At 40.0% G+C, this 25,844-nt stretch overlaps 1 protein-coding gene across 2 annotated transcripts in view; it reads left to right on the top strand.

The window, feature by feature from the left end:
* The window catches only part of glra1 (glycine receptor, alpha 1), a 124,575-nt gene that overhangs the window by 90,375 nt on the left and 8,356 nt on the right, over nt 1–25,844 (top strand). For both annotated transcript variants that reach the window (XM_020649725.2, XM_065958747.1), the window contains 2 exons: nt 4,848–5,062; nt 11,156–11,302. In XM_020649725.2, coding sequence (XP_020505381.1) covers nt 4,848–5,062; nt 11,156–11,302 — 362 coding nt within the window. The remainder of the gene's footprint in view (nt 1–4,847; nt 5,063–11,155; nt 11,303–25,844) is intronic.

Raw genomic sequence — 25,844 nt, 5'->3', positions numbered from 1 at the left:
TCTAATTCAGAAAACACACAAAAGTTTGAATGCACCTCTAACTGTAGCGCAGAGAAAAAAAACAGCGTCTCTGTGCATCGATGCGGTTTGCACGTATTTAAATAAGTCATTGCACATTGATTTGGGGGAAAAATGTCATCATTAAAAAAAAAAGCATAAATTCACAAACAGTGGCGCTAACAGCCACGTGCAGTTAGAGTGAAGCAAAATCCGCCTGTTGTGACGAGGTTGTAAATGTGCTGCAGTACAGCCCACTTCAAGACTGAAGTCTGTGTACATCGGGCACGTGACATGACATAAACTCTAGGCCAACCGGCGCCCCATACTCGATCACTTATACGGAAATGGCAAAATAATCCCGTACCAAGTATTATTGAAAGAGCCCAAGTGAAATGATACCTGCATAAAATACCATTTTCTAGACTATTATAGAGTTTACTTTGCAGCCAATCACAACATGAAATCTTTGCTAAACTGATTACTTCAAGAAATATGATGGATATGGAATGGACTGTCTGTATCCCTTTAAATGAAGTGCTTTTGTAGTTTTATGAATGATACTGCTTTTGTAGTTTTATTATTATACCTAGCCCTATGAATGAAAGTACACTATTGGTTTAAAGGACACAGCCGAGGACTCTGCACACACTACTCACATCATTCCTGCATGCCAGACAGAGACACAAGTGTGTAGTATTGACTACAGGACACACACACACACACACACACACACACACACACACACACACACACACTTTAGTGTTAAGCACAGCATACACACACACATACACACACAGATCCAGCCCCCACTGTGAGATAGCAGCCCAGCTGAATAATTTCAATCTTCTTATCAGATGGAAAATATGGACAGCACTTAAAAGCTCTGAAGTGTATCGCAGCTATAAATCAAGTCCGACTTCATTGACTCTCCTCCTCCTCCTCCTCCTCCTCTTCCTCTCTTCCTCTCCTCCTGCTTCTCTTGCTGCTGTCATTTTCTCCTCTCCTCCTTCTCCCTCTCTTTAAATATCTTTCCCTCCTCATCCCTCTCTCTCTCTCTATCTCTCTTGCTTGAACCTCTCCTCTCCTCTCCTCCTCTCTCCTCTCTCCTCTCCTCTCCTCTCCTCCTCTCTCCTCTCCTCTCCTCTCTCCTCCTCTCTCCTCTCCAGTCATTAAGGGTTAACTCTAATTGATGATTGCCGCCCTCCATTGATCGTCTTTGATTAAATGGATCGTCGGCCATCTTGCTCTCTGGCTCTCTCGTGGTTTATTATGAGACTCGGAGCTTTCATTACATTACAGAAAGAGAAGAGAGGACATTTGTTAGCCTTGCTTCTGTGCTGCAGTGCAAACAAAAGCACTGCAGTGGGTGCTAATTTAATTATCTTTGTGGAAGATTTTCTTTGCAGACCTTGGTTTTTGTGCTGAAAATTACCCCTTTTGTTTCTGTGTTTAATGCACTTTAGTATTTATTGTCTTTGATTTGCAAACCATAACCCAAAAGTACACTGAATCACAAGAGAAAATAGAGTATTATGTCACAGTTTGATCCAAAACATTTAAATGGTGGGTGATTGCGTATAGAACCGAAATGATTAAGGGTTAAGCATAAAAAAAGACACTGAAATACACTTAAAAAACTGAGTTTAACCTTCAGATAAGTATTGTATGTTCAAGTAAAGCAGGGGCAAAGAGATCAGTAGAAAGGAGGTTAAATTCACAACTCCATCGCTCCTAATCTCTCCACTGCATTTTCACAGCAACGTGCTGCGAGCGTCAACATCCGGTGTTCTTTTGCCATCACAGACACACAAGGACTTACACTGCTGCTGGCTGAACACAACAGGCAGCTGCAGATCAACAGACCCAAATGCAACAACAGTGTGTGCAGTGTACTGGCTAAAGTTAACAACAAATCCAAGTCGAGGTGGCCAAATAAGCAGGATGACGTCACAGGCTCTAAAACATCAAATTCAAGATGATGCATTTGCCTTAGAAAAGGTTGAATAACTTTGATTTGATACCACATGTTTGTTTGTTTTTGTAATGGTACAGTACAAGGACAGGTTCTGCACTAACCCTGCACAAGTCTATACACAACACTAACAAAAAAAGTGGAGCTGTGTTTTGACAGTGACAGAGCCTGAAAAAAAGTAAAGGATGAAATAAAAATAAAAAGATAGATGAGAATTAATGACAGAATTTAAACAAAGGAGACTCCTGAGCTGGAAAGATTGTCCTTGATCTTGGAAGCTGCTCCTGAAACTCAGAGTGACGCAACAAAACACCAAAGCAACATTTCCTAAACACTCACAACAATATATTTATTATATTGCAGAAAGTTTCTTTGATTAAACGTTACCTAATATCATAGAAAAATTTTGTTTTGTTCTGCTGTAGATTAGAAAGGAGACGTAGCATAAACCACTCAGGAAACATTTCTGTGTGTTGTTAGATGAAATGGTCATACAGATTTGAGGTATTGTTATTTTAACTTAATTTTGAATCATTTTGTAGACAGTTCAGAACTGTTTTTTTGTGACGCCTCTATCCAGTACAGTTTTCATGTAATTAGAAAACTTGTGACTTTGCACTACTTATTTGTTTTATCATACATATTTGTGGAAAGTAATGCAACTTGGGTATTTTTTAACGAGGGTCATCTACTTTTTGAAAAAGCTTTAATAATTTACCACATGCAGGCACACAGAAGTATTCTTTTTTTCTGAAGGAGGAATAAGCAATAGCTTCATGACTTCCTGCAGAGCTTCCTGCTCCTCTGAAACACCTTCAGACCCTTTGTCAAACTCTTACTCAACAAGTGACTGTCAGCGTAAATCCCCGAACACCTCCTGCGTTTGTTTTCAAATATTAAACATGTTTGGTTTCATTTGATATTCAGCAAAGCCGAGCATTTGTGTCCCTTTTGATTTTCCGCTCGTGATTTACACTTTGGCTTAGTGTGAGCGCTGAGGAAAGATGACATTTTGTCTCCGAGCTGTCAACTCTGTCTTCATTTCCTCTCCGGCTTATCCCCGTTTCATTTCACTGCCAGTCCAACAACTCGTCCCCTTCACACTCTCCTCCTCCCTCGCTCCTTGTCTCTGTGCATCATTCTGTTAATTCAGCCCTCTGTCTCATCATTTCCACCTGTTTTTCCAGGAGACATGACTGTGTCTGTGTTTAGATAAAGCTTCTGTTCAGAGGGAGATAATAGAGAATTCAGCGTTAATGGGACATCACCTCCGGCAAACTGACAAAAAGAACATTTTTGCTTTTAAGTAGAGTTTAAACATCCGGCAGCATTATCATTTTCTGTTTCCTGGAATCAAACTCTTCCTCTGCAAATTCACTCGCTTCAAAATGAGACATTCACACTGAAAAACAGGACACCCACTGAGACAAAATGATTGGCTGCATGAATGTAAAAGTGAGTGGTAAGTGTCTTTGAAGCTGCCATCTCATTACAAAATAATAACCTCTATGGAGGGTGTCTTTTTTTTTTCCTTTTGAAACAGAATTCATTTCAACAAAATAGAATAATAGGACACTTATTCATTGCAAACCATGATTTGATTCTAGTTTATATAATGGGAGCGAAAGCAAATCTATTATAAAAATTGTATTTTTTTTGCACATGAATCTCTTAGGCAGCTGGTCTAGCCTCAGGACCCATCACCAACTCCTCAAGGAGAAATCACAACCAAAATATCTGATATTTTTCAACCAGTGAGATTTGTAAATGTAAAATTTGTAAAAAGGAGCAGTTTGGACCTCAGTCGGTACAAAACATGTGACAGAACTAACAGATGGAACAACACTAGCATGTTTTAAAAGTGCTTCATAGATTTTTGACACATTCACGACCCATTGAAAATGGCTCCACGACCTACTGTTGGGTCCCCGCCCCATGGTTTAGAACCAATGCTCTAAAGTTGAAACAACAACTTCTCCTCTGTCAGTTGTTGTCTTTGTTGTGGTTTAATCCATTTGACAGAATTTTGTTCTGATAGGTGCTTCCAGCATTTTAGATAAATCAGAAATCACAGGTAATGTTTCCCAAGTATTCATTATACTTTTTAAACTGGCACCAATATAATTATATTCCATGAATTATTTATTTTCATCATTTTCATAAGCTTATTGCTCATGCTGAGATAAATGACTCTCTGTTACATAACTACAGGGTAGTTTAGTTTAAGCTGCTCATCATTTTATCTAGGATGAAGGATAATGTATCGTGATTAAAATGAATGCATAAAAATAATTGTTTTTATTGGTTAGGTCCTTTCTTCCATTATGTGCAAATTATTGTAAATGACACTAAGCACATCTGGCACCTGATGCTGGTTGAAAGCCGTATTGGGATCACAGTCTTCTTCTTCTTCTTCTTAGGCTTAGCAGTAGAGACCCTTACTGGTTCCTGAACTGTGGTTGGATAGATGCAGGTGTGTAGGTAGTGTGTTCCTCCCAGAGAAGCTCAAAAGTACAAATTAAGTCACCAACTCCTGCTCCCATTTTCCCATTGAAAACACTAGACTACTGACTCCTTAATGTTTTAAGTCAGTTGTTTGGATACTGTATGAATCTCTAAAATTTAAAAACATATGAAATGGGGGGAAAAAAATGAAATAAATTCAACATAAGGAGATCTCAGACCACTGCATCAATGTTTTTAATCAAAAGAAGCTACTCTTGTACCTGAATATATGAGCAGAAAGTCTCAAGGTTAGTGTTTACCTCCACGATGATAAATCAAAACAACTTTGGTGACCACCTCCTTTTCTCTCTCCCCTCACCACCCCTCCCTCCTCCTCCTCCTCCTCCTCCTCCTCCTCCTCCTCCTCCAGGTAAATTCACCTGTATCGAGGCTCGCTTTCACCTGGAGCGTCAGATGGGTTACTACCTGATCCAGATGTACATCCCCTCTCTGCTCATCGTCATCCTGTCCTGGGTCTCCTTCTGGATCAACATGGACGCCGCGCCCGCCCGGGTGGGTCTGGGCATCACCACCGTGCTGACCATGACCACGCAGAGCTCCGGTTCCAGAGCCTCCCTGCCCAAGGTGAGGACGAATCGAACGCGTGTTGCCAGATGTTGTCATTAACAGACATCACGTACACCTGACCAGAGAGCTCAGGCCTACCTCACTGAGGCTAAACTGAGTTTTGAAGAAGACACAGCAACAACATTCTTACATTTGTATAAAAAAAAAATCATGTTTGCCATGAAGGGAGAGGACGGCTGCAGAAGGTTAAAGAAAACAACGCAATGAGTGTTAAAATATGGGAAAATAAGGAAAAGAATGTGAAGGAATAAGAGAGCAACAGTTTGTGCAGGAGACTTGAAGCTCTAAACAAGCTGTGGAAATTGAAAGACAGGAAATATAGATAATAGAATAAATAGAAAAAGGAAAACAAATGGAACAAAGGAAGAGGGGAATAAAACAATTAAAGATAGGGGAAAAGACAAGGAGCCTGCTTTTCACTGACAAAAATACAGTTTCAGGAAAAGAGGCCTAGAGACGGAGGGAAAGAGAGAGGGGAAAAAAAGCGGTGGGCAGTCAAAGATGAGGAAAAAAAAACAACTTGAAAAAATGAGGGAAATCTTTTCCTGTGGGGGATTTTCAGATTAAAGAAGAAAAAAAAACGGTCCGATTTTGCGTGAGCCTGTAGGATTGTATAATTATGTCCAGGGAAGCTGTAATCCTCCCCACAAACACACACACACACACACACACACACATGCACGCACGCACACACACAAACAGTTTGTTGACATTAGGTGCTTCATGCGCTCTAAAAATTGAACAAGTGAACCGTGATTCCTGTGCAGTTCAGCTGTCACAATAATGATCACACAGCACAGCTGAGCTTAGGTGGGCATACTGTGCTACACACACACACACACACACACACACACACACACATACACTCACACACTATCATCTGAGTGTGTTTGTGTGTGATTGATAGCAGACACACACGCCTAACACACGGCTCTTTTCACATGCCATAAAGGTGGACTGTAACATGTCAGGCGAGCAAGGAGTGGAGGTTAGGAAAGGAGACAAGGAGGGTAAAAGGAGAAGAGATGAGATTTGTTAAACAAAGCAGATGTTGTTAATGGCAGTGCACAGGATGCCAACAGTTAACTCAGCAGAAAAACACCTCAAGATCCAGGTAGACATGATGTATAAACAAGTCAAGACACACCAAACTACTATTCATAATACTGCAAAGGTTACGTAACTTAACATAACTTTTTAAAGTGACTGAAGCCAGGTTAGGTGAAAAAATGTCTACCCGAAAGTATCCAAACCACAAAATGCAGCATTGGGGTCTGTGTCTGTTAACGGCTTTATTTTGCACTGGATGTGCTCATGACCTCAGTTTCAGAGCACTGGTGCGTACTGTTGCTAGGTTACAAAAGTTAACTTGTGCTTCCCTCTATACTGACCGTTGTGTCTTTTTAAAATAGATCACTGCGCTCAATTTTTCAATTTTTTCAAGCAAATATCACCGAGAACAGATGAAATCAACGTAAAGAAATCCTGTCCTGGCATCAGCAGCAGCTCTAGACTTGAAATTGTTCCCTCGGAATGACGAGTCAAATTAGTTTTCTCATCCACCGTTGTTGTTGAGAAAGCTGATCCCGCAGAAGTCCCGCCGCTTCTCGATGTCGATTGGTAGGTGAGAGAGATGTGAGATTGATGAGCATGGCGGTTTTCCAGAAGTTTAACTATTTTCAACAAAGAGCGCGGTGAGCGCAGTGACAAACAACACCGAGGGCTTTTTTGTCCTCAAGACGCTGAGCGCTCAAAATGCTGCTCTGCATCGGTTTTGTTTTGAAACGCTGCCGCCACAAAAGGCCCGTAATGAGTAATGTTTCATTTTATTTCATTACTCACATATAGAGAAAGTACACTTATTAGGATTCAAGGAACGTAAATTATACAATTCTTCTTCTAGAACTGAAAGATTTTTTCCTTTATTATACCAGAAAATCTCTTTTACAAGAGATCAAGGTAACTCAAAAACACATTACGAGCCAACAACACAATATGAAACAATTTATTTTCAAGGTATTCAACTACACAGTGACCTCAAGAAAAAACAACCACATGCCTCCGTCACCACAGTCTTTATTATACTCTCAAACTTGTTAAGAAATGTCGGGGTGCTTGGTCGTGACCCATGTACAGAGGCTGAAGTCCTCCAAGCGAGCCCGGGTTCAAGTCCAACCTGGGGCTCCTTTCCAGCACGTCATCCACCACTCTCTCTCCTGACTTTCCTATTCTATCCACCCTTCTAACAAGATAAAGGCAAATAATCCCCCTGGAAATAATCATGTTTCGAGATATATCAGTGTCTAATTTGAGCTCTTTTCAAGAATAAATTATGTCCAGGGTGCATTATTAGAAGAGCAGCATGAAACTCTATCAAAAATCTAATTTAGAAGTCTTACATTTCATTAGAATAGTTTGGTATTGGTTGCAGTTTTTGTGTCAAAGTTCAGAATCAACCCGCAGGACTTGATCTAAGAAGAGAATAAGTGGTGTGACTTTATTAGGGTTATGTGTCCCAGCCTGACATTAAAGCATCCTCTTAATATTTGGTTCTCTTTACGGTGATGCAGCACTTCATCAACAGTCATTTTTTCACTTCATGGAGCCCCTCTCTCAGCCCGTCGTTCTTTTATTCATTGTTCCAAATAGCTGACCAGACACCAAACCAGTCAGCCTGTTACCCAGTCATTCAGCTGGCCGCTGGTCCAGTCAAAGCAGAGTCTCTGGCTCGCTGGCTGCTCTTCTTCTTCTCTGAACATTGTCCTGTGAAGCGTGAGTTCAGAAACTACTGGACTCATTGTGGCTACTTTGGCTCGGATTGTTTGAGTTCATAACCCTCCAGATTTATTCCTAAAACTGCAGATTTTTCTAAATGTAAAAAGTGGATACCCAACTGTTACTGCCCTCAAAGTTAATCATTGAAAAATCATGCACCTTTCATTATCACAGTTTTCTTACATAATCTATGATGTGTGTTTCACGCAGATTTAAAGAACAACATATAGCTGTATCCAAACAGAGTAATTTCAGTTTGAGGTTTTCTTCCTTTTGACAACAACCATCTTGCCAATGCCAGATAAAGGAGTGTTTAATCCACTCAATGAGGACAAGGTCTCATTCCTGATTCTAAAGTGTTCTCTGCAATGTCACAAAGCTACAAATTGACAATAAAACAAAAAGCACATTGGTAAATAATCAGTCTGGAGACATGATGTCCAACAATTTGGTGAAGCCGCTCTCCCACTATCTGTTTCATTTACTTCACTTAGTGCTTGACTTTCCCAGAATGCCTTTCACCCACCTTTCAGAGAAGGGCGTTGTTTGCATCAGTAGTACAAAATTAAGGGTTTCCAGTCAAAGATGAGACCATTTAAAATGATTATTTCACCTTTTTATTGACGTCAATTCAGAGCTTTCTCATTAGCTTCGTTTACTCGTGCAATAAGATTAAAAATGTTCTAACCGGAGATGTTCACTGCTTAGATGGACACTTAACAAAGTGATCAGATCAAGATGTGCATATACATGCATCAAGCATTTGATCAGATTAAAACCATTTTGACCTGCTCCAGAGTTGTCCCGCTGGTCTACCTCAAGATGTCACTCCTCGCCCCCCTCGCTGTGTGCCAGAGATTTAATTGTCCTCCTCTCTCCATCTGTGACGTTTTGGGTGTCAGTATGGCTTAGCGGTTTCCAGCTTTGAGAAACTCTGTGTTTCTACCAATTTAGTCAGGGAATTATATCCAATAATGGGCTAATCTATGAATAAATTTGACACCTACCTAAGGCTGAGGTTAACATTTGTAATTTTTCACCAAAAAGGTTCTGAGTACACCAAATGTAATCATCTCTCATGGATTATCCTACTGGAGTTCAATCTAAATCTTTTTATAAGACACCTTTATGAACACACGTGTGAAGAAATTTCTTGGTAAGGAATTAATTCCCAGAGTTATTGTCTTAAATTGTATTTTGGTGTATACATCCAAGATCAAATCAACCCCCAACTGTATTATCTAGGTGTGTTGGTTTTTGGACTGTTTGGTCTTTATTTTGACAGGACAGAGCAGGGAATGACATGCGGCAAAGGAGCCACAGGCCGGACTTGAACCAGCCAGCTTGGAGGACTATTGCCCCCGTACATGGGGTACTACCTTAACCCTAGGACATCTGCGCCCCTAAATTTGAGAAATTTGACTTAGTGTGATTTCAGTCAGACCAACATGTTGACATGTATTTTGAAAGTCCAGTTTTAGTCGGACTTGCACAATAACACATTTTCACATCATGTAAATGTACTGACTCTGTTTGGGTGTATTTTCCAGTGATAACTACGTTGCAGCCATTACTGTGGGCAATCTACTGGAGCACTTCCTTAACCTCATAATATAGAATAAGGGCCTCAATTTAAAAATGCTATTCCCAACTATTCCCCTAAAGGCATAATGCTCTGGCTTCCTAAATTCCTTAAATTATCTGTTTTTTTCTAGAACAGTCATATTTTATTTAAAATCGGGGTAACGGAAGTTCACTCTCTCTCTCTGTCTCTGTCTCTCTGTCTCTGTCTCTCTCTCTCTCTCTCTCTCTCTCTCCCTCTTTCTCTCTCTGCCTGGATGACCATCAAACCAAGTGAACCAGTTGACCGTTTAGGCCTCAGCGGTTCTCAGCAGCTCTGGGGGGCTGAATCAGTCGGGCATTCGTAAAAGATAAATGTTTTCATAAGCATCACACTCGGCACAAAATGAGCACGAATTACGACAAGGCCGGGCGGCTGCGATAAGCATTGTGTGTTTGTGAAAGTGATCTAAAGTCGAAGTATAATTGGGTTTGAAACGGCTGATTGTGGGTTTTCTCTCTGTGACAGACGAACAGGGATCTCCCTCTCAGGCTCCAGCTGTAATTGCGTGCAGAGATGGAGAGTTGTAATGACAGGCTGGGGTGAATACACTTGAATAATGGTACTTGGCGGATAGATAGCAATCAGACAATGATCCAACCAGACTTCATTTAGCCCTTATTATCCGTACAGTCCTTACCCTGTCCGTCTAACATCACAGCACACTCTTTAGCTACTGATGTTCAACTGGCTTGCTGCTTCTTTTTGTTGTGGCTTTTTCTTTACATCAGGCTGTCTGGTTCTTTAATTGGACCCACTACAGAACTTTAAACTTAGCGAGCTTTCACACCTGTTGAAGCTTGTTCCTCCTTGGCCTGGTCCGTTTGACCCGAAAAGTACCAATAAGTACTCTTATTAACTGTAGTCATTGTATACACACAGGCCTGAAATATAGGCTTGCAGCAATGATTGCAAAAAGAAACGTGAGGGTTAGAAAGTTGCCACAAAGTCAGCTGCCCAGAGCAGTGAGGGTTTCAGTGCCTTGATCACAGGCAGCTCCACAGTGACTCGGAGGTGAATAGCGCCTCTCCGGTTACTAGTGCACATTTTCCACTGACAGGTCCACTGTTTCCCACGGCACGCACTCATAAGAAAAGCTTCTGCTGCCCCTGACAGAGAAGTCGAAGCAGCCCCAGAGAAGTTTCTTTTGAATTCAGCATGGATATCAGTATGCATTGCAAAAAAAAAAAAAAAAAAAAAAGGACTAGTTTCCACACGTATTATATATGCTTCCAACTTCAAGAGAAACATAGACATTTTGTGCAAATCCAATTATTAAATAATCCTTTCAAATTACTCAATTATTTCCCCCGTCGGCAAACTCATTTTGTACCACTTTGATTTTACACATTTCCATATTAATGAAGGACAAAGATGCATCAGTAATCTTGCTTTATCTGAATGTGTTTTATGCACATTTTTCTGGAGAGCTCAAATGTGCATTTGAAGGATTCCAGTTTTCATCGGAAGAAAAATATGCAAATGAATTATGCAGAACTTATTGAAGACAGAAGTGGAGGATGCTATGATGGATCCAATGCTCTGTGGAGAAACCATACGCTGTTTTTGTAGTCATCATATACTTGGTTTTATTCAGCACCAAATCATTACTCTGTTATTCAATGGTTGTGGAAACCTTTTTGAAACCTAGATGTTTCTAACCCTCTCCTCCTCCTCCTCCTCCTCCTCCTCAGGTGTCCTACGTAAAAGCCATCGACATCTGGATGGCAGTGTGTCTGCTCTTCGTGTTCTCGGCTCTGCTGGAGTACGCCGCCGTCAACTTCATCGCCCGCCAACACAAGGAGCTTCTGCGCTTCAGACGGAGGCGACGACACATGAAGGTAGACACTCGCTCACGTCTGATACGTTCAGTTACAATCACACTTCTCATCTTTCTGTTGCTTTCAATCTTTCCACCGTTTTCTTTTTTGGCTTGTGGAAAGAAGTATCGGCTGAATTAAAGAGTTTTATATGAAAGTTAGATGTGGAAAAGTGCTGAATATCTGATAATGAGACAAGCTTTTGGAATAAAAAATGCCATAGAGGTGTGACAAAATCAAGTTAAAATGGAATTGGATGTTCATTTTTAGCTCCCTCTAAAAAAAGATTCTTCAGAGCAAGCTCAGTTTTCCAATGGTCCAACACAAACAGATCAACAGTTGTTGCCTTAGTTTCTTCCACACTTGTGTTTATGTCTCCAACCACCAAAACAGGAGAGAAACAAATAGTTTAAAACCACAATAGTGTTTGTTTTTCTTAAGCGAAGAGAGGCGATGCCGCTGGAAATTCTGATACTTTTAACCGTATGAAACTTTAAGCCTGCTGTGGAGTCCTTTAGACTGTAAACAACAAAACTGCAGCTTTGGATAGAAATCCCTGCTCTCCTCTGTCCTCAGGTCTTTCTGAAAAATTCACTCTGTGTTTGATATTAGCTCATCGCGTGGCAGAAACTCAGGGCATCAATGTTTCATGGGAGGAGCAATGAGCAGATTAAAAGCTGAGCCGCAGAGCAAATACAGACGGCGCTCATTATGGATTCACAGTTTTGGAGAGGGAGAAAAACAAGAACTTTTGTTTGTGGACCTTCATCATTTACATGTGTGTTTATGTACGACGGAGTCTTTGTTTTTGATCCCTGTGACATGATCCCTGTCCTGTTTATTTCATCCTTAACACAATAGTGTTTCAAAGTCAGCATCTTGCAAAGTGGGAATTTTTAGAAGTCACTTCTACATCTAGCTCAGACTTCAGATTTCTGTCTGATGTTGGACACAGCCGTTTAAAGATCACTTTCACCACAAGCTCTGCGAGTACTTCTTCTGGTTCTGTCGACTGTACCTCCTGATACTCTTCAGTAGATGGAGCCTGGCCAATATTCAACAACATGGATTCTCACATTTTAGTTTTTGGGTTTTTTTTTTTTACATGTTAAGGGCTTCCCCCTTGATAAGTACCACTTACAACCCTCAAGAAAAAAAAACATCTCTTCAAGTTAAATGTAATGCTCATAAAAAGCATTAAAGTAAAGTTCTGATACACTATCTATTAAAACTCCACCTGCTTTAAACATTCTCATAAACAAAATATCCAAGCTGAATCAAGTTATGTGGCAGACACTACAAAGTATTTTGTATTTGTGAGGGTCATGTCTGCACAGATCTGTCTTTGAATGTGTTTCTTTGCTCCATATTAAAATTATTTTATAGTCTGAATGATCCGATCTTTCTCTACCGCTGTGAAGTCAAAAAACAGATACATCCACTTACAAAAACATAACTTCATTATTTATTTTCTGTCTGCAAACTGAAGAAGAATACTCTGATAAAGACGAAGATAAAGTGCAGATGTGTACATGTGTAAAAAAAAATGTCGTCGTCTGGTCCTGGGAGGAATGTTTAGATGTGTCACAAGATTTGTAGTCTTTCTTTTTTCTTTTGTTGGTTTCTTCTTTGAAGCTTTTAATCAATCAATGCTGTGTGTCCGGTTGGGGTTATCAGTCCCCGGCTGCTGTATTGAAGAAGAGGTCAAGCTGTCAGGCCTGTGGGGAATATTGAAGTGCTGGTTGATTGTGACACTGCCGGTTTGTGTGTTTGTTTTTTTTCCATGCCTCCTCCCACACAAACAGCCACAAGAAATACAAAGATGAGCCTGCAGTAAACAATCCGTACAGTCCTGGATTTGTGTGTATTTGTGTATTTGTGTGTGTGTGTGTGTGTGTGTGAGACAGGGCTGGGGGAGATGGTATCTATAGAGCCGAAGAACATGCATGAGTGCTTTTCGAGTGCTGTCGTGCATTTTGGTGTTGTAGGGCATGTGTTCGTGCCTCCCACGACTGCAGCTGCTTGATTGAGTTTGACATGTTTTAGTGTGTGTGAACATGTTGGTGTGTTCGCATACTTACAAGGACCTCTTGTCCTCTCAAGGCTGGTAAGGTGACAAAGGTGCTGCTGAGTTGGGATGTTGTGCCAGGAAGTCGAGGAACTGGTTGATGTAGTTTAGGGTAAAAAAAAAAAAAGCAGTCGGGATCAAATGAATTTTGAGTTTGGACAAAATGACAAGTTTCTACAGTCATCTGCAGAAGGATGATTATTTTCAAAACAAATAAATCAGTGTCACTTTTTAATCATTACTTGACCAATTTATCTTATTTGGCTGAAAATAGTAAATTAAATAAAGTTGACTCAAATTTCCAAATGTTAGATTAAAAGGAGCCTTCATGACTGGGACACGCTCAGTCAAGAGAGTTACCTGCTAAACGAACACCTCTATGGTCTTGGTTAGACTCATAATCCTGAAAATTAACACAGAGAAAAAAACATAGAAGCAAATGAAATCATTATCTGACCCCATTAATTATTGTTGGAAACAGTTTATTTGCTTCTTATAAGGAGAATACATGTATAACTTTTCTAATAAATTTTCCTTACCTTTAATGCTTTTTTTTTTTTTAAAGCTAGTGGGCATCAGCTTTCTTTAGAACAACCTGAAAATAACTTGTCCAAACTCTCCCACTTCCAATTCCCTTCCTCCATTTTAAAGTCTATGATCTGAATATCTATCATTCAAAACTACAAGGTAAACTCTTTCTGATTATTATAATCCTGTTATATGATGAACAGCTCGAGAGGTGAAATCTTTTTTTAATCTTCCATTGTAAGCTTTCATACTTGTTTTTGTAATCTCAGTACCCCTTACATGAAGAAGATCCTGACGCCAAAGATGGGAAACACCTTCCCTAAATCACAACTCAGATGTGTTTTTAATTGATTTCATTCCGTTTTTAAAAGTCTCGGTATCACTTGGACATATACTGTAGTGACTAAAGTGAACAAAAACTCCATACTCCCTGCTGTTTATGAGGTAGCAACAAGAGTGTAGAAGGGAAAGCGAGGAGTTGTAGAGTTGAGCAGGTTTGTGTGGAAAAAAAAGATATAAAAGTACAGATAAAAAAAGTATAAGTATAAATCCTAAATCCCATTGTTGTAAAACTCAATCCCCTGAGCAGTGGTGGGAGGTGAAGAGATGGATTAACGGTCCGGCTGTTGCTGCATTTCAGGTGAATCAGACGTTAACTCCGACCGCCTCGCTCGCTCTTTTTTTGTACTTCTCTCTATGTCTCTCGGCCCTCCCTCACCCCCTACAGCAGGAGGAGAGAGCGAGAGGACCTCGGGCTCAGGACTGACCCACATCTGGCGCACCAAACCTTTTGCATAGTTCTTTTTTTTTTTCTTTTTTTTTCTGCTCATCTGATGCAAGCAAGAGGTGAATGTAGGCCGGTGGTCAGTTACATAATCTGAGTTTTGTTAATAAAAGAGGCGTTTGACTGTTTAGTCCAGGTCAACATCTTACTCGCTTCACAGCTGACTGCATTTTTGTTGCTGTTGTTAAGCAATCCTTATTTATGTCTCTGCTTCATATCATATCAAAGAAAAGGGGATTTCAGGTCTTTGACTTCTTATATAACATCAGTAGTTCCTGGCAGATAGGTTTTTTAAAATTCTATCCTGTGGTAGAAGCTGAATTTATGACTTCACCTGAGCTGTGTTTTTCACTTTAATGACCTTCATCACGTGTTTGAGGGGTTTTTTTCTGTCTGGAGGTGAATTTAGGTAACTATTCATAACATACGCAGTGTAGGGTATTCATGAGGGGTTTTCTATGCATAACATAACAGGAGGCTAATGTATGTGAAAATGCACTTAACCGGTTACTTCTGCCTTTTCACACCACAGCCACACACAATAAATATGAAATGTACTCATAGTACTGTCAGGCAATTTGGAAAAAAAAGAGTCCCCCAAGCATAATGCTCCTGCTGGGTGTGGTGGGGGGGGTCATTCTGAAAATTGCTAGACCTTTAACTACTTATTTTAATGTTCTTGTATGTCATATTGTTATTGAATGTAAAAAAAAAAAAAAAGATTAAAAATGATATGTATGAAGATCACGATTGGTTTAAGTCAGTGTTTCTCAACTGATGGGTCGGAAGCCGTTTTCGGTGGGTCGTTAATGTGTGCCGGGAAAAAAATCTTGTGTCAAAATCTATGAAGCGCTTTGTCAATATGTTTTTTTTTGTTTGTTTCTTTGTTCTATTACGTTTTGGACCGTCTGAGGTGCAAACTGCACAATTTTTAATCAAAGAAATTCAATTGGTTGAAAAATATCTGGAATTTGGGTCGCAATTTTTCCTGAAGTAGTTGGGTGGTGTGTCCTGCTATACCAGTTGAAAACCACTGGTTTAAGTGACACACATTCATAAACGTACCCTGTGTTTGGCATCTTTTTGTGGTGCAGTTCATTAAAGAGGGAAATAATATTATCAAGCGGTGTTTGCGGTTTTAAGATGCACTTAGATGCACTCAACCCTGTAATGCATTTCCTCTTCTCGGTCATCTTTAGCTGCCATATTGAATTATTGCGTAACAAAAAAATGGGTTTATTATTTCTGAGAAGTCCAACTTTAAAGGAATATATGGACACTTGGAGAAATATGATTTTTTGTGTTTCTGGCAGAGAGGTAGATGGATCAGTCCCTAGTGGATTATTATCACGATGCATTAATATTAGAGAAGATTCTTATTGAAGACATATTTACTTTTTGAAGTACTGGGAAGTTTTTTTTTTTCTGTGAAAATATATTTTAATCTAACATATTCTGTATAATAGATTAAAATCAGAAAAATAACTTGGCATATAAATGACTTAAAATAAAAAGCATCATTCCTTTGATGTGTAAAGTGGCGGATTAGAGGTATGAATTATACCTCTAATGAATTAAAGAAGGAAGAACTCAAACTAAGAAGTAAAGTATCTCAAACTCATGCTGAACTGTCACTGCTACAAAACATTAAGGAGCTTTTCTTTTGTCATCTGAAAACATGAAGGACTTCTAAGGACCGTTTTTGATGTATGTGCAGAGAGAGTTTGCATAACGCTGTACTAATGTAGGAAACTTTCCAAAGTTTTAAAACAGTTTTAAATTCAGCTCCTCTGGTTTTTTTGTGCTTCATTGCCGGGGAAATAAAAAAATCTGAAGAATGAAATTCATTATTAAAAATATGAGCCCCCTGAATGAGATCATCACCATTAATCCCAGTGCTCTGCTGAGGAATAAATCCAGTGTGGTGAAACCCCCAAAACACACACTGAGAAAGAGAGAGAGAGAGAGAGAGAGGCAGTCCTCAGGCGCCTCACGTTCTTAATTAACCTCTCCGACCAGTCCTTCTAATGTGAGTCTAATGTGATCCACGGCCCTCTATTATGGCTCCGAGAGGCTATCAGTCAGGTTTCACCTCGCTGCAGAGGAAACTGTCACTGCTGGCCTGCAGCACCTGTAAACCATCTGACAGAGGCCGCCGCTGTACACTGCCAGCTCTCCTTTCTTTGAGTGAAAACTAAAGAAAAGATAGGAGAAGAATGCAGCAGAGAATGCACAACTCTGGGCTGTCAGACAAACAATCAATCCCAATTGAATTAAGACTGCAAAGAGAAACAGCTTACGTTCCCAAGGAAATGCAGGCTGCGACCGAACTTCTACACTTCAGAGCTTATCACCAGCCATACTCACATGGCTAAGAATCCATAACATATGACCATTTACGCACACTGGCCATACCCATACTGGTGGAAACAGGCAAAACAAAAAGGGCAATTGTTTACATGAAAGTTGGACTTTTAGTTGGAAAATTAGTGTTAAAAAATGCAGGACTTATTATTAGATAGCAAGGACAATAAGGTCAGCTGCACCTGTTAGTAATTAATGTTGAGTTAACAGCGGTGGACTACGGAAGCACTAAGAGGACATGCATTGATACTTTTAATTTTACTCCATTTTCCTCTAATAACAAGTACATTTAAGATGTTTTATAGAGATCTCAACTTTGTTATGTCATAATCTTGGAATAAAAAATGCTGGTTTTCCCAAAATAATAAATTAATTTCAGCTGTTTTGTTGAGATTGTGTGGAATTAACACATTTTCATGGGAAAAACCAGCGCTGACAATTCAAGATAACGCCATAAATGAGTCAATTTCTTGAGAAAACAACTCTCGTGATCATGGGAAAAATGAGTAAAGTCAAATGTGTGGATGTTTGTCTACTTAGGGCATCTGTAGCGAGTTTAGAATGACATTATTTTTGTTTTTTTCAGCCACAGTGTGACATTTCAAAGAAGAATCAGAGAAGGAGACCTCGTAACAAATAAGTCCAAACCAATAAGTGAATGATTTCTGTCTGCCTAAAGGTTTCTAAATACATTAGTTTCTCCCTGTACTCAATACTATGCAAGCTCCCGAGTTTTCAAACAAGAACAGGATCAGAAGCCTCTCAGAAGCTCTCAGTTATAGGGGCTTTAAAATGCTGGATTGTAAAGCTCAATCCTCTGAGCCATGGTGGGAGGTGAAGAAGTGTGCGGTGTAAATCAACAAACATTTGAATGTAGATGGAGCCTGAGATTAGATAGCCAAGTCTGTCACATAAGAAATCTCACAGTCTAATTTTGGCCGTCGTAAGTTGCCATTTTATATCAATTTGAAATGCCCCTGCAAAACAAAAGTTCTTGTGTACTTAGGCCGGTATCAGACTTCTACATGGCAAAATCAAATCTATGATGAAACGCATCAGGGAGTTCTTGAAAGCTTTCTTGCTGTCAAAACAAATGCAAACAGCAACACTTCTCACTGGCGTGGACAGTATGTCAATGGACTGATTTCTAATCGATGCACCCTGCCTGAAAAGTTTTCCTAGAAAAAAATGACAGTACAAACTTTCTTGGTACCCGTCGAGGAGTTTTTTGCAAAAGCTGCAGGGAGAATCTGTGCGGGTGTAACTTCCACAAGACACTTTTTCCCTTCTCTTTTTCAACATTATTCCATGCTTCCTTTGACATATGTTTCCTTTGACATATTGCCTGTCTGTTAGTGAGTTGTCTTTAAAATAAGGACCCTTGTGCTGATGTCTAAATAAAGGTTAAAATCTAAAGAAAAAGATACTAAAGCATGAGGAACCTTACATACTTTGTTGGTGTTAGCAAAGACACGGTGTGCAGAGTGGCCTGCCATGTGTTATGGGAATTTGCCAGCATGGTTAGCACACATTTTAAATCCTGTATGGTAATTGTGTTAGGATGGCAGGAAGTATTGGATTAGAGCGACATTTCCCCAGAGGGATTTGTTGCCTGTGATTATGGCTGTACCAGTGATGAATAGCCATGAGGTGCACCGGCTCACAGCTGGAAGTCTCCAGAATAAGTCTGTATAAAGATGTCCGAGAGGGCTTTAAAGATTTAAGCGACTGTTGCGATGCATGTTTGCTGTTTTAAGACTGTTCTTTGAAGTAGTGAGAGGAAACTGGAAGCTCTGGAAGCATTGGTTGAGTTTTTTTTCTGGGAATTGTCATTTTGTTGGGTTTGATTTGATACATTGGCTTAAATTTGCCCCGGATTTTAAGCTGTACCACATTTTTGCTTGTGAGCTGCTTGGACATAAACACACTCTGTCTGTACTTTGGTTTGTCTTTCAACGTGGAGTTGAAGCTGTGGTTGCAGTGCAGGTATAGCTGCAGCAGAGCAGTTGTAGTAGTCCCAGTTGTGCTGATTCCTGTGGTTTCTACCCTGATGCTTTATTGATTCGTTAGTGACACTGATAGTCCAGAGAATGAGAGCGGGAGAGAGAGCGGGAGCAATCGGACTGGCAGAAGGCCGTCTAATTAGAAAGACAGAGCAGGAGGGCATCAAATAGACAGATACCGCATCCCTGTGAGAGGGAGGAGAGACAGAGACACAGCCGGTTCCTCAGAGCATCGAAGCAGAGTGACAGCCCCCCCTGCTGGGGGAGTCCAACCACTGCAGGAGGGGATCAGATCAATAGCGCCACTCATCCTTGAAGGATAGGCCCGCCTGGCAGCGGCTGGCTTGTTTAACACAGACAAGCTCTCCAGGCTGAAAAAAAAAAAGAGAGTGAGAGCCCCTTTGGAAATCAAAGGAAGGCGAACATTACTGCCTCTCGCCTCCATTTCAATCAGCGCTGTCTTCAGAGCTGTTTGTGAACTTCAAGGCGCAGAATGCAAATTTACAGATCAAGAAAGGCTTTCATTAGATTAAGTTAGTTGTGAGGAATCATCTGCTCTGGGATCCAATCACTGCTGTCACATGCATCAGAAATTACTGGCCTACACAAGAAGCACCATCCAAAAAAGTACACAACATTTCTTTAAGCAACATCAATCCATCAGATAAGCTATATTTATGTGGCACCTTTTGATTAATTAAATTGTAGTTCAAAGTGCTTTACAAGGGATTGACAATGGGTAGATTGTTACAAAGGATTATGAGACTAATGCACACAGATATGGATGCCATAAAATGAAAGATTAATGGTAAAAATAACAACAACAAGAAATACATAACAAAGCAATAAATTTAGGATTTGAATACACTCAAAAAAACGCAGCAATGCGTGGAGCTAGAAAGAGCTTGTAGAGCTGGAAGCCTTTGTCCTTCCACCTCCGAGGGAACAAAGAGCCAACATGGAGCTTCAAAAAGCTTCCTTCCCTGAATCCGGATCTTTTTCTGGCTCGCTCGGCCTTCTGGGAAACAAACGTAGCACATTTCGAGGAAGTGTCCGGAGAGGCCAGCGTGTGCAGACTCCATCCCACTGTGTTACAATGACAGCGCCTTATTAAGGAGACAGGCTCCCTGATTGATCGCCTATAATCGTCTCGTTAGCTGTGATTAGGCGTTTTTTTTTCTTTTCTTTTTTTCTTACGTGGGGGGTGGGGAGCTCTACATGCTGGTTTGCTCTAAATGCTTTGATCTCACAGAGTGTTCGGCAGCTTTGAGAACACAGCCAGATAAGAGAGCGCGGGGATTAAGAGGCCTGAAGAAGTGGAGCGGGGAGAGCGATCAGTGATCTCCGCGGGCTGAACTCAACCTTCAGATTGACAGGTCGGCCGTGAACTAGAGGAAACACACACTCTCTGATTCCTGATTAGACGGAGAAGCAGTGCTTAAACGGACAGAGTGAGAGCTCTCATTGTTTAATCCAGCTTGTGTGTTCTGCATTAGTTTGATCACTTTAATGAATCAGACTGAGGGAGAGCTCTTACCTTGCAGATCTTGATGTTAATATCCATATTTATGTGCTTAGCGGTTAGCAGGGGGAATGTTTGACCTCCTGGCCTTATTATCCTCGGGAAAGCTGCTGGATTAGTTTGAACATCAGGGCTTGCATGATTTTACAAGACTTCAATGTTGACCCTTGGGCTCAAGGACTTCCTGATACTATTACTTCTGTTATTTAGCTTACAGCATGATTTTATGCATGCAAACACAAACAAGTGTAAACTGTAAAAACTATGATTAGTGAAGATTCCCTCATAGAGGTGTGGTTTTTATTAAAAGTAAGGGATACAAGTGCAAGATTTTATCAAATGTAACCCTTCAGAATTGATTATCTTCCTCCGAAAAACCTGACAAAATAAGAAGGCAGACCTATTTGATCTTTAAAGAACAGTTAAGAACAGTAGCTTTGGAAATTGATATTAACATAGTGATTGAAGAAGTTAAGTTGGTTAACTTCTGAAATTAAGCTTTTCCTGGGCCCTAAAAGGAGAGACTCCATTTGGATTTCTCTTGAACCATTGTTCCTATACTGTGACTGCAGTGGCTACCATCCTGACCGCTGCGCTGGCATGACAAGACTATGCATTTGTCGGCCAGCCACCACTGTACACTTGATCTTTGTGTAGTTCATGTGCAAAAGGGCGAGCATTGCTCAGTGCTCACACAGCAACAGCGTCATCACAGATAAACCTCCCAAATCTCAGCCCGAGGAACAAAAAATCACTATTTCAGTGCTTCAATAAAATAAACAAGTCGGCACTTTTTTTTTTTTTGCAGGAATGTCAAATGTGCTGATTTTCTTTTTTTTTCTTCTGGCATCAGAATAATTTGTACTTTATTTTGTTAAGATTTTTTATCACAGGTCCATTGCCAACTTGATTAATTTTTCACATAGTTGTTTTAACTAGTTTAAAATATAAGTTGCAAAGCTTTATTTCTCCCAAACACGTACACTGATAGGATAGTAAAAGGGTTCAGGTAGCTTTACTCTGAAAAACCCACGATAAAAAACAAGAATCACTTGTCAGTTGTTGTATAGAACAAATAATTCAAGTAAAAAGTTAATTACACATCCCAGTCAAATTGTGACAGATGCATGATGATCGTTTTTTTTTTTAAAGATTTAAGTTTAACTTTATGTGCACATGCACATTAATTTGAATCCCATTAAAAGACCAAACCAACCATGTATCCATCAAATTAAATGTACTTTGAGTGATTCAAAGCCTCATATGTCTTTTACAACAAATTCCTCACTTCCTTTTAGTGAGTAATGTTTACTCAAAATCCAGTCCCCAGACTTTCAGAAAAAATAACTTAAGATTTTAAGTTTAGGTATTGTTAAAGGAGCAGTATGTAACTCTGACACCTAGCGGTTAAAATGGGTACTGCAGTCAAAATTCAATACATTAAAGGGAGATGTCTGCTCCAACCCTCCTCCCTCAAGTCGATGTTAATGCAGGTTGTTATGTCGCAGACACTGAAGCTTCAGTATTAAACTAGTTCTCCATCGGTCATTTTTTAAAATCATCTCCAATATTGATGCTAGTTTGACCACGTTTCTGCTAGTGGAGCTTATTAGAAAAATGACGAGGCTTTTTAGTTTGAGTAGAATCAGTTATATCTTTATGATATATGTTTTAGTTTTTTGTTGGTACCTGCCTTAAGACTACTGATTAAATGTAGCTTTTGTGCTAATTCCATCATATTTACATGGATGCTATTTGCTGATATGTTGATAATGTGCACTGTCCTAATTCAATAAATAAATAAATCTGAACCAGTTAGCTTGTCCACTTTTATCGCTGCCACACCTTTTGGTTTGTCGTCTGCCTGGCAAGCCGAGCTCTGTCATATCCGATAATATGTAAGGCCATTTTATTATTGACTTCAGTAGATATCTTTCATATGGGACCTTTAAGACTTAAATGAAAAACATAGTTTTCTGTCATTTAATTGGATTTGTTGAAAGAAAAAAATATGTAACATTCCCTGGCTTATCTTTTGGATAAAATGTAATAAAATTACAAACTATAAATCAGAGAAATGGTTTTGGTCTTAAACAGCTCATGTGTGCTCCCTCTCGGCATGAAAAGGTTCTTTCTTTGTGTCCATCAGAAGCTAAATTTAACTCTACATTAAGCTGAAGTGAGTCCAAATTGACATTTATACGTCAGATTTCATGCATGAAGCTAAAGGTGTTGCGGCTCCCCTGAAATGTTATTTAGATCAAATGGTGAAAGTGAAAGAGAAAGAGGAGAGGGAGAAAAGGAGCAGTGCAGCAGATCATGTGGATAATCATTCCAGGTCAGCGGCTTGATGAGCGAGAGACATTAACGCAGCACGCTTTAATGCAACCGGGGACTTCAGTGGATAGAAACGGAGGAGCAAGAGAAAAGCAGGGACGGACGAGTGGAATGCTGGATAGAGAACCCAAAACAATGCCCTTACATGTTTTGAAAATGATGTAATCTCTAGATGAGGGACTAGATTTAAAGAGTTAATGTTAGGAAAATGTTACTATTAGGAGTCAGTATTTCAAAAAATAAGTTCCCTGATCATTGGGCAAAATAACGACCCCTGCTAATGTTTCCAAAAAGGCAAATTTATGTCATATATTGACCTGTTTCGAAACAGTGATATGTTTCTTTCTTAAAAAAGAAATTGGCCTGACAAATACAGATGTAAATGAAACTGAAACATATTGAGGAGCCATCAGAAACACACTGTTTATACATCATCTCAGGGTGCATCATTTGACGCAGAAATTATTAAATGATTGAAAATCTTTACAAATTGTTTCATTTCATGTAAAAGGCTCTGGGGGTCTCTTCGATGGAAGCTGCTGATGCTAGTCTTCTCATGTGGGCTGAAATCCTATGAGCTGTAATGTAATTCACCACTCAAGGCATCGAACCAGGAAACACTTGTGATCGCATATGTCTTTTTCAAACAGAGACAATGGGAAAACAAACCGGGCATGAACCTAGGGCATGAACCTACAGGATGAGGCGGATGTGCTTGTCCTTCAAGGTTATCTGATATCTTTAAGCCTGGGCCCGACTGTACATGGGTTCTAATGACTTTAAGAACCTGACGGCTGTATAAGATGCACAATCCTTTGTGGCAAATGCACCTAATAAAGGTACATCTACTAAATGTGCTTATATTTACTGTACAACCTGGCTCAGATTGTTTTTCTTAGTGTCCGCCAACATTTTAGAATGGAAAACTAGGTTCAGAGGTCCAATCATCTGGAAGATTTCAGACCACTTCACTGTCACTCTTCTGATTTTGGTTTAAAAAAAAGATCATAAACAAGTACTCTTGAAAGCGTATGGCAGTAATTTAATGTTTTTTTGCAGTATAGACCAAGTTTGGGCTTCTTTTGTGACACCTGCGCATTGTGTCTCTACATATCTACCTTTGTTTTTGTGCCTTATCTTTCTTTTGCACACAAAAAGAGCTAATAACTTCCTACAGAGGTAAAACTTTTTCACATCCAAAACCAGTTGTTACAGCAGCGCCAAAAACACAAATGTGATGGCTGTGAGACCTGATGGGTCCACAATAAATATTTAAAATGCTGAAGTCACACAATAGTTCAAGAAAAACTAAATGGTAGAGGCAGTGGTAGACCAGCATCTCGTCTTTTCTGGGGGTTTGAAATGGCTGTTAAAGAGAACCATAGGGCAATTTAACAAAAATGTCCTGCGCTGTAGGGATTCTTTCTGTAACTCTTTGCCACTGAGCCTGTCAGGGGCAAAAACAAGCCCTTTGTTTTCCCTGCAGTGATTGCATTGCAGCCATTACAGCCTGACTGTAGCAATACCAAATCTTTCTTTTAGAAGCAGTTAAGGCCAGGAATTAGTTTTTGTTTAAAGTGCCCTGGTTTCAAAATTTATCAGAATGCAAAAAGTGGAATTGATTGCAAACCGTTTTATATGCTTGCGGCATTCTTAGCTCCAGTCACAGTTGATTTGCTTCAGGTATTTACACTCATACACAAGGTGAGGAACCAAACAGCCTCCGATCTCCTCTTCAGTGCATGACTGAACACAAATATGTTGTCCTAGATGCATTCAAATTCAAGCTTGAATGCAAAACCCAATCACACGATGGCTCTGTAGATGGATCTGGACATCTTCCTGTGGTTTGAAATATTGTCCTCCGCAGCTCATATCAGTCTAACCAAGCTCTATATTCAAAATGATGAATGCAAACATGAAATACCAGAGGTGACTCAAGTAAAGCGTTTCTATCTGTTTTAAAATATAATGTGTAAGTCAAGCATGGGACCAAAATATGTCGTTTTTAAAACCCATATTGGCTCATTCATTCCTCTCGGCTGCCCAGAATCCTTTCACTCTGACGTATGGATACTGAAACACGCCAGAAAAAACCTCGACCAGCCTTAAAAGCAGAGAGAACAGAAGGAGAAACAGGGAGAGAGGGTGCAGGACGGTTTGAGATGAATCCACCAGGAAGAAAAAAAAACATCAGCACAGGCAAATTTCTAATATATTTCCTTCCTCCCCCACCGCTCGGCTGGAATTGCTTCTCGGAGGGAAATCATAAAGCGGAACGCAAGCGGAGGAATTCCTCCTCTGGTCTCCTTCAGGAGAGACTGATGCCGGCGCTAGTTTGGGCTGACACCTTTTCCTGATCGTGTTTTATGTAAATGCAGGTCTCTAAAACAAGTATCCAAGGGTAATATTTGCAGAGGAGACGGCGGAGGAGAGCAGGCCTGTCGCAGTCCGCTCGCTGCTTCCTGCTAATCTGCTCGATTAATCACATCAGCGCAGGCACAGATATAAATGCTTCAATCGGGAGAGGAAAGCATGATGGATGAGTGAGCTAAGAGCTCTTCCTGCTTCCTTTTTCCCCTTTTCCTCTCTCCATTTCATTTATTTTTCTACCTCCATCGCCCCAGCTCAATTTCACAGACTATTTTTACTCGACCTCTCCGCACAGTTTTAATTCTTCCTAGTTTTTTCATCTCCGTATTTCTCTTCCATTATGTTTTTTGATGCTTGCTTTCATTTCCAATTCTTTTTTGTCTCTGATTCTTCATTTCTCGCTCGAGTGTTGTCTTCCCTATCCTCTGTCTCTTATCCTTTCATTCACTTCAAAGTCCTTTTGTAGACGCCAACTTAAATAAAGCATAAAACATAACAGAAGATATTTTGCAGTTATTGCTTCAGGACTATAAACATTTATTGTCTCCAAATTAGAGACGTTCCGTCCGTTATTTTGATCATTT

This window comes from Labrus bergylta, chromosome 9, assembly GCF_963930695.1.
Source record: "Labrus bergylta chromosome 9, fLabBer1.1, whole genome shotgun sequence".
Lineage (NCBI taxonomy): Eukaryota > Metazoa > Chordata > Actinopteri > Labriformes > Labridae > Labrus > Labrus bergylta.
The sequence above is the reverse complement of the archived record's forward strand: the minus strand, read 5'-3'. Positions and strand labels throughout refer to the sequence as shown.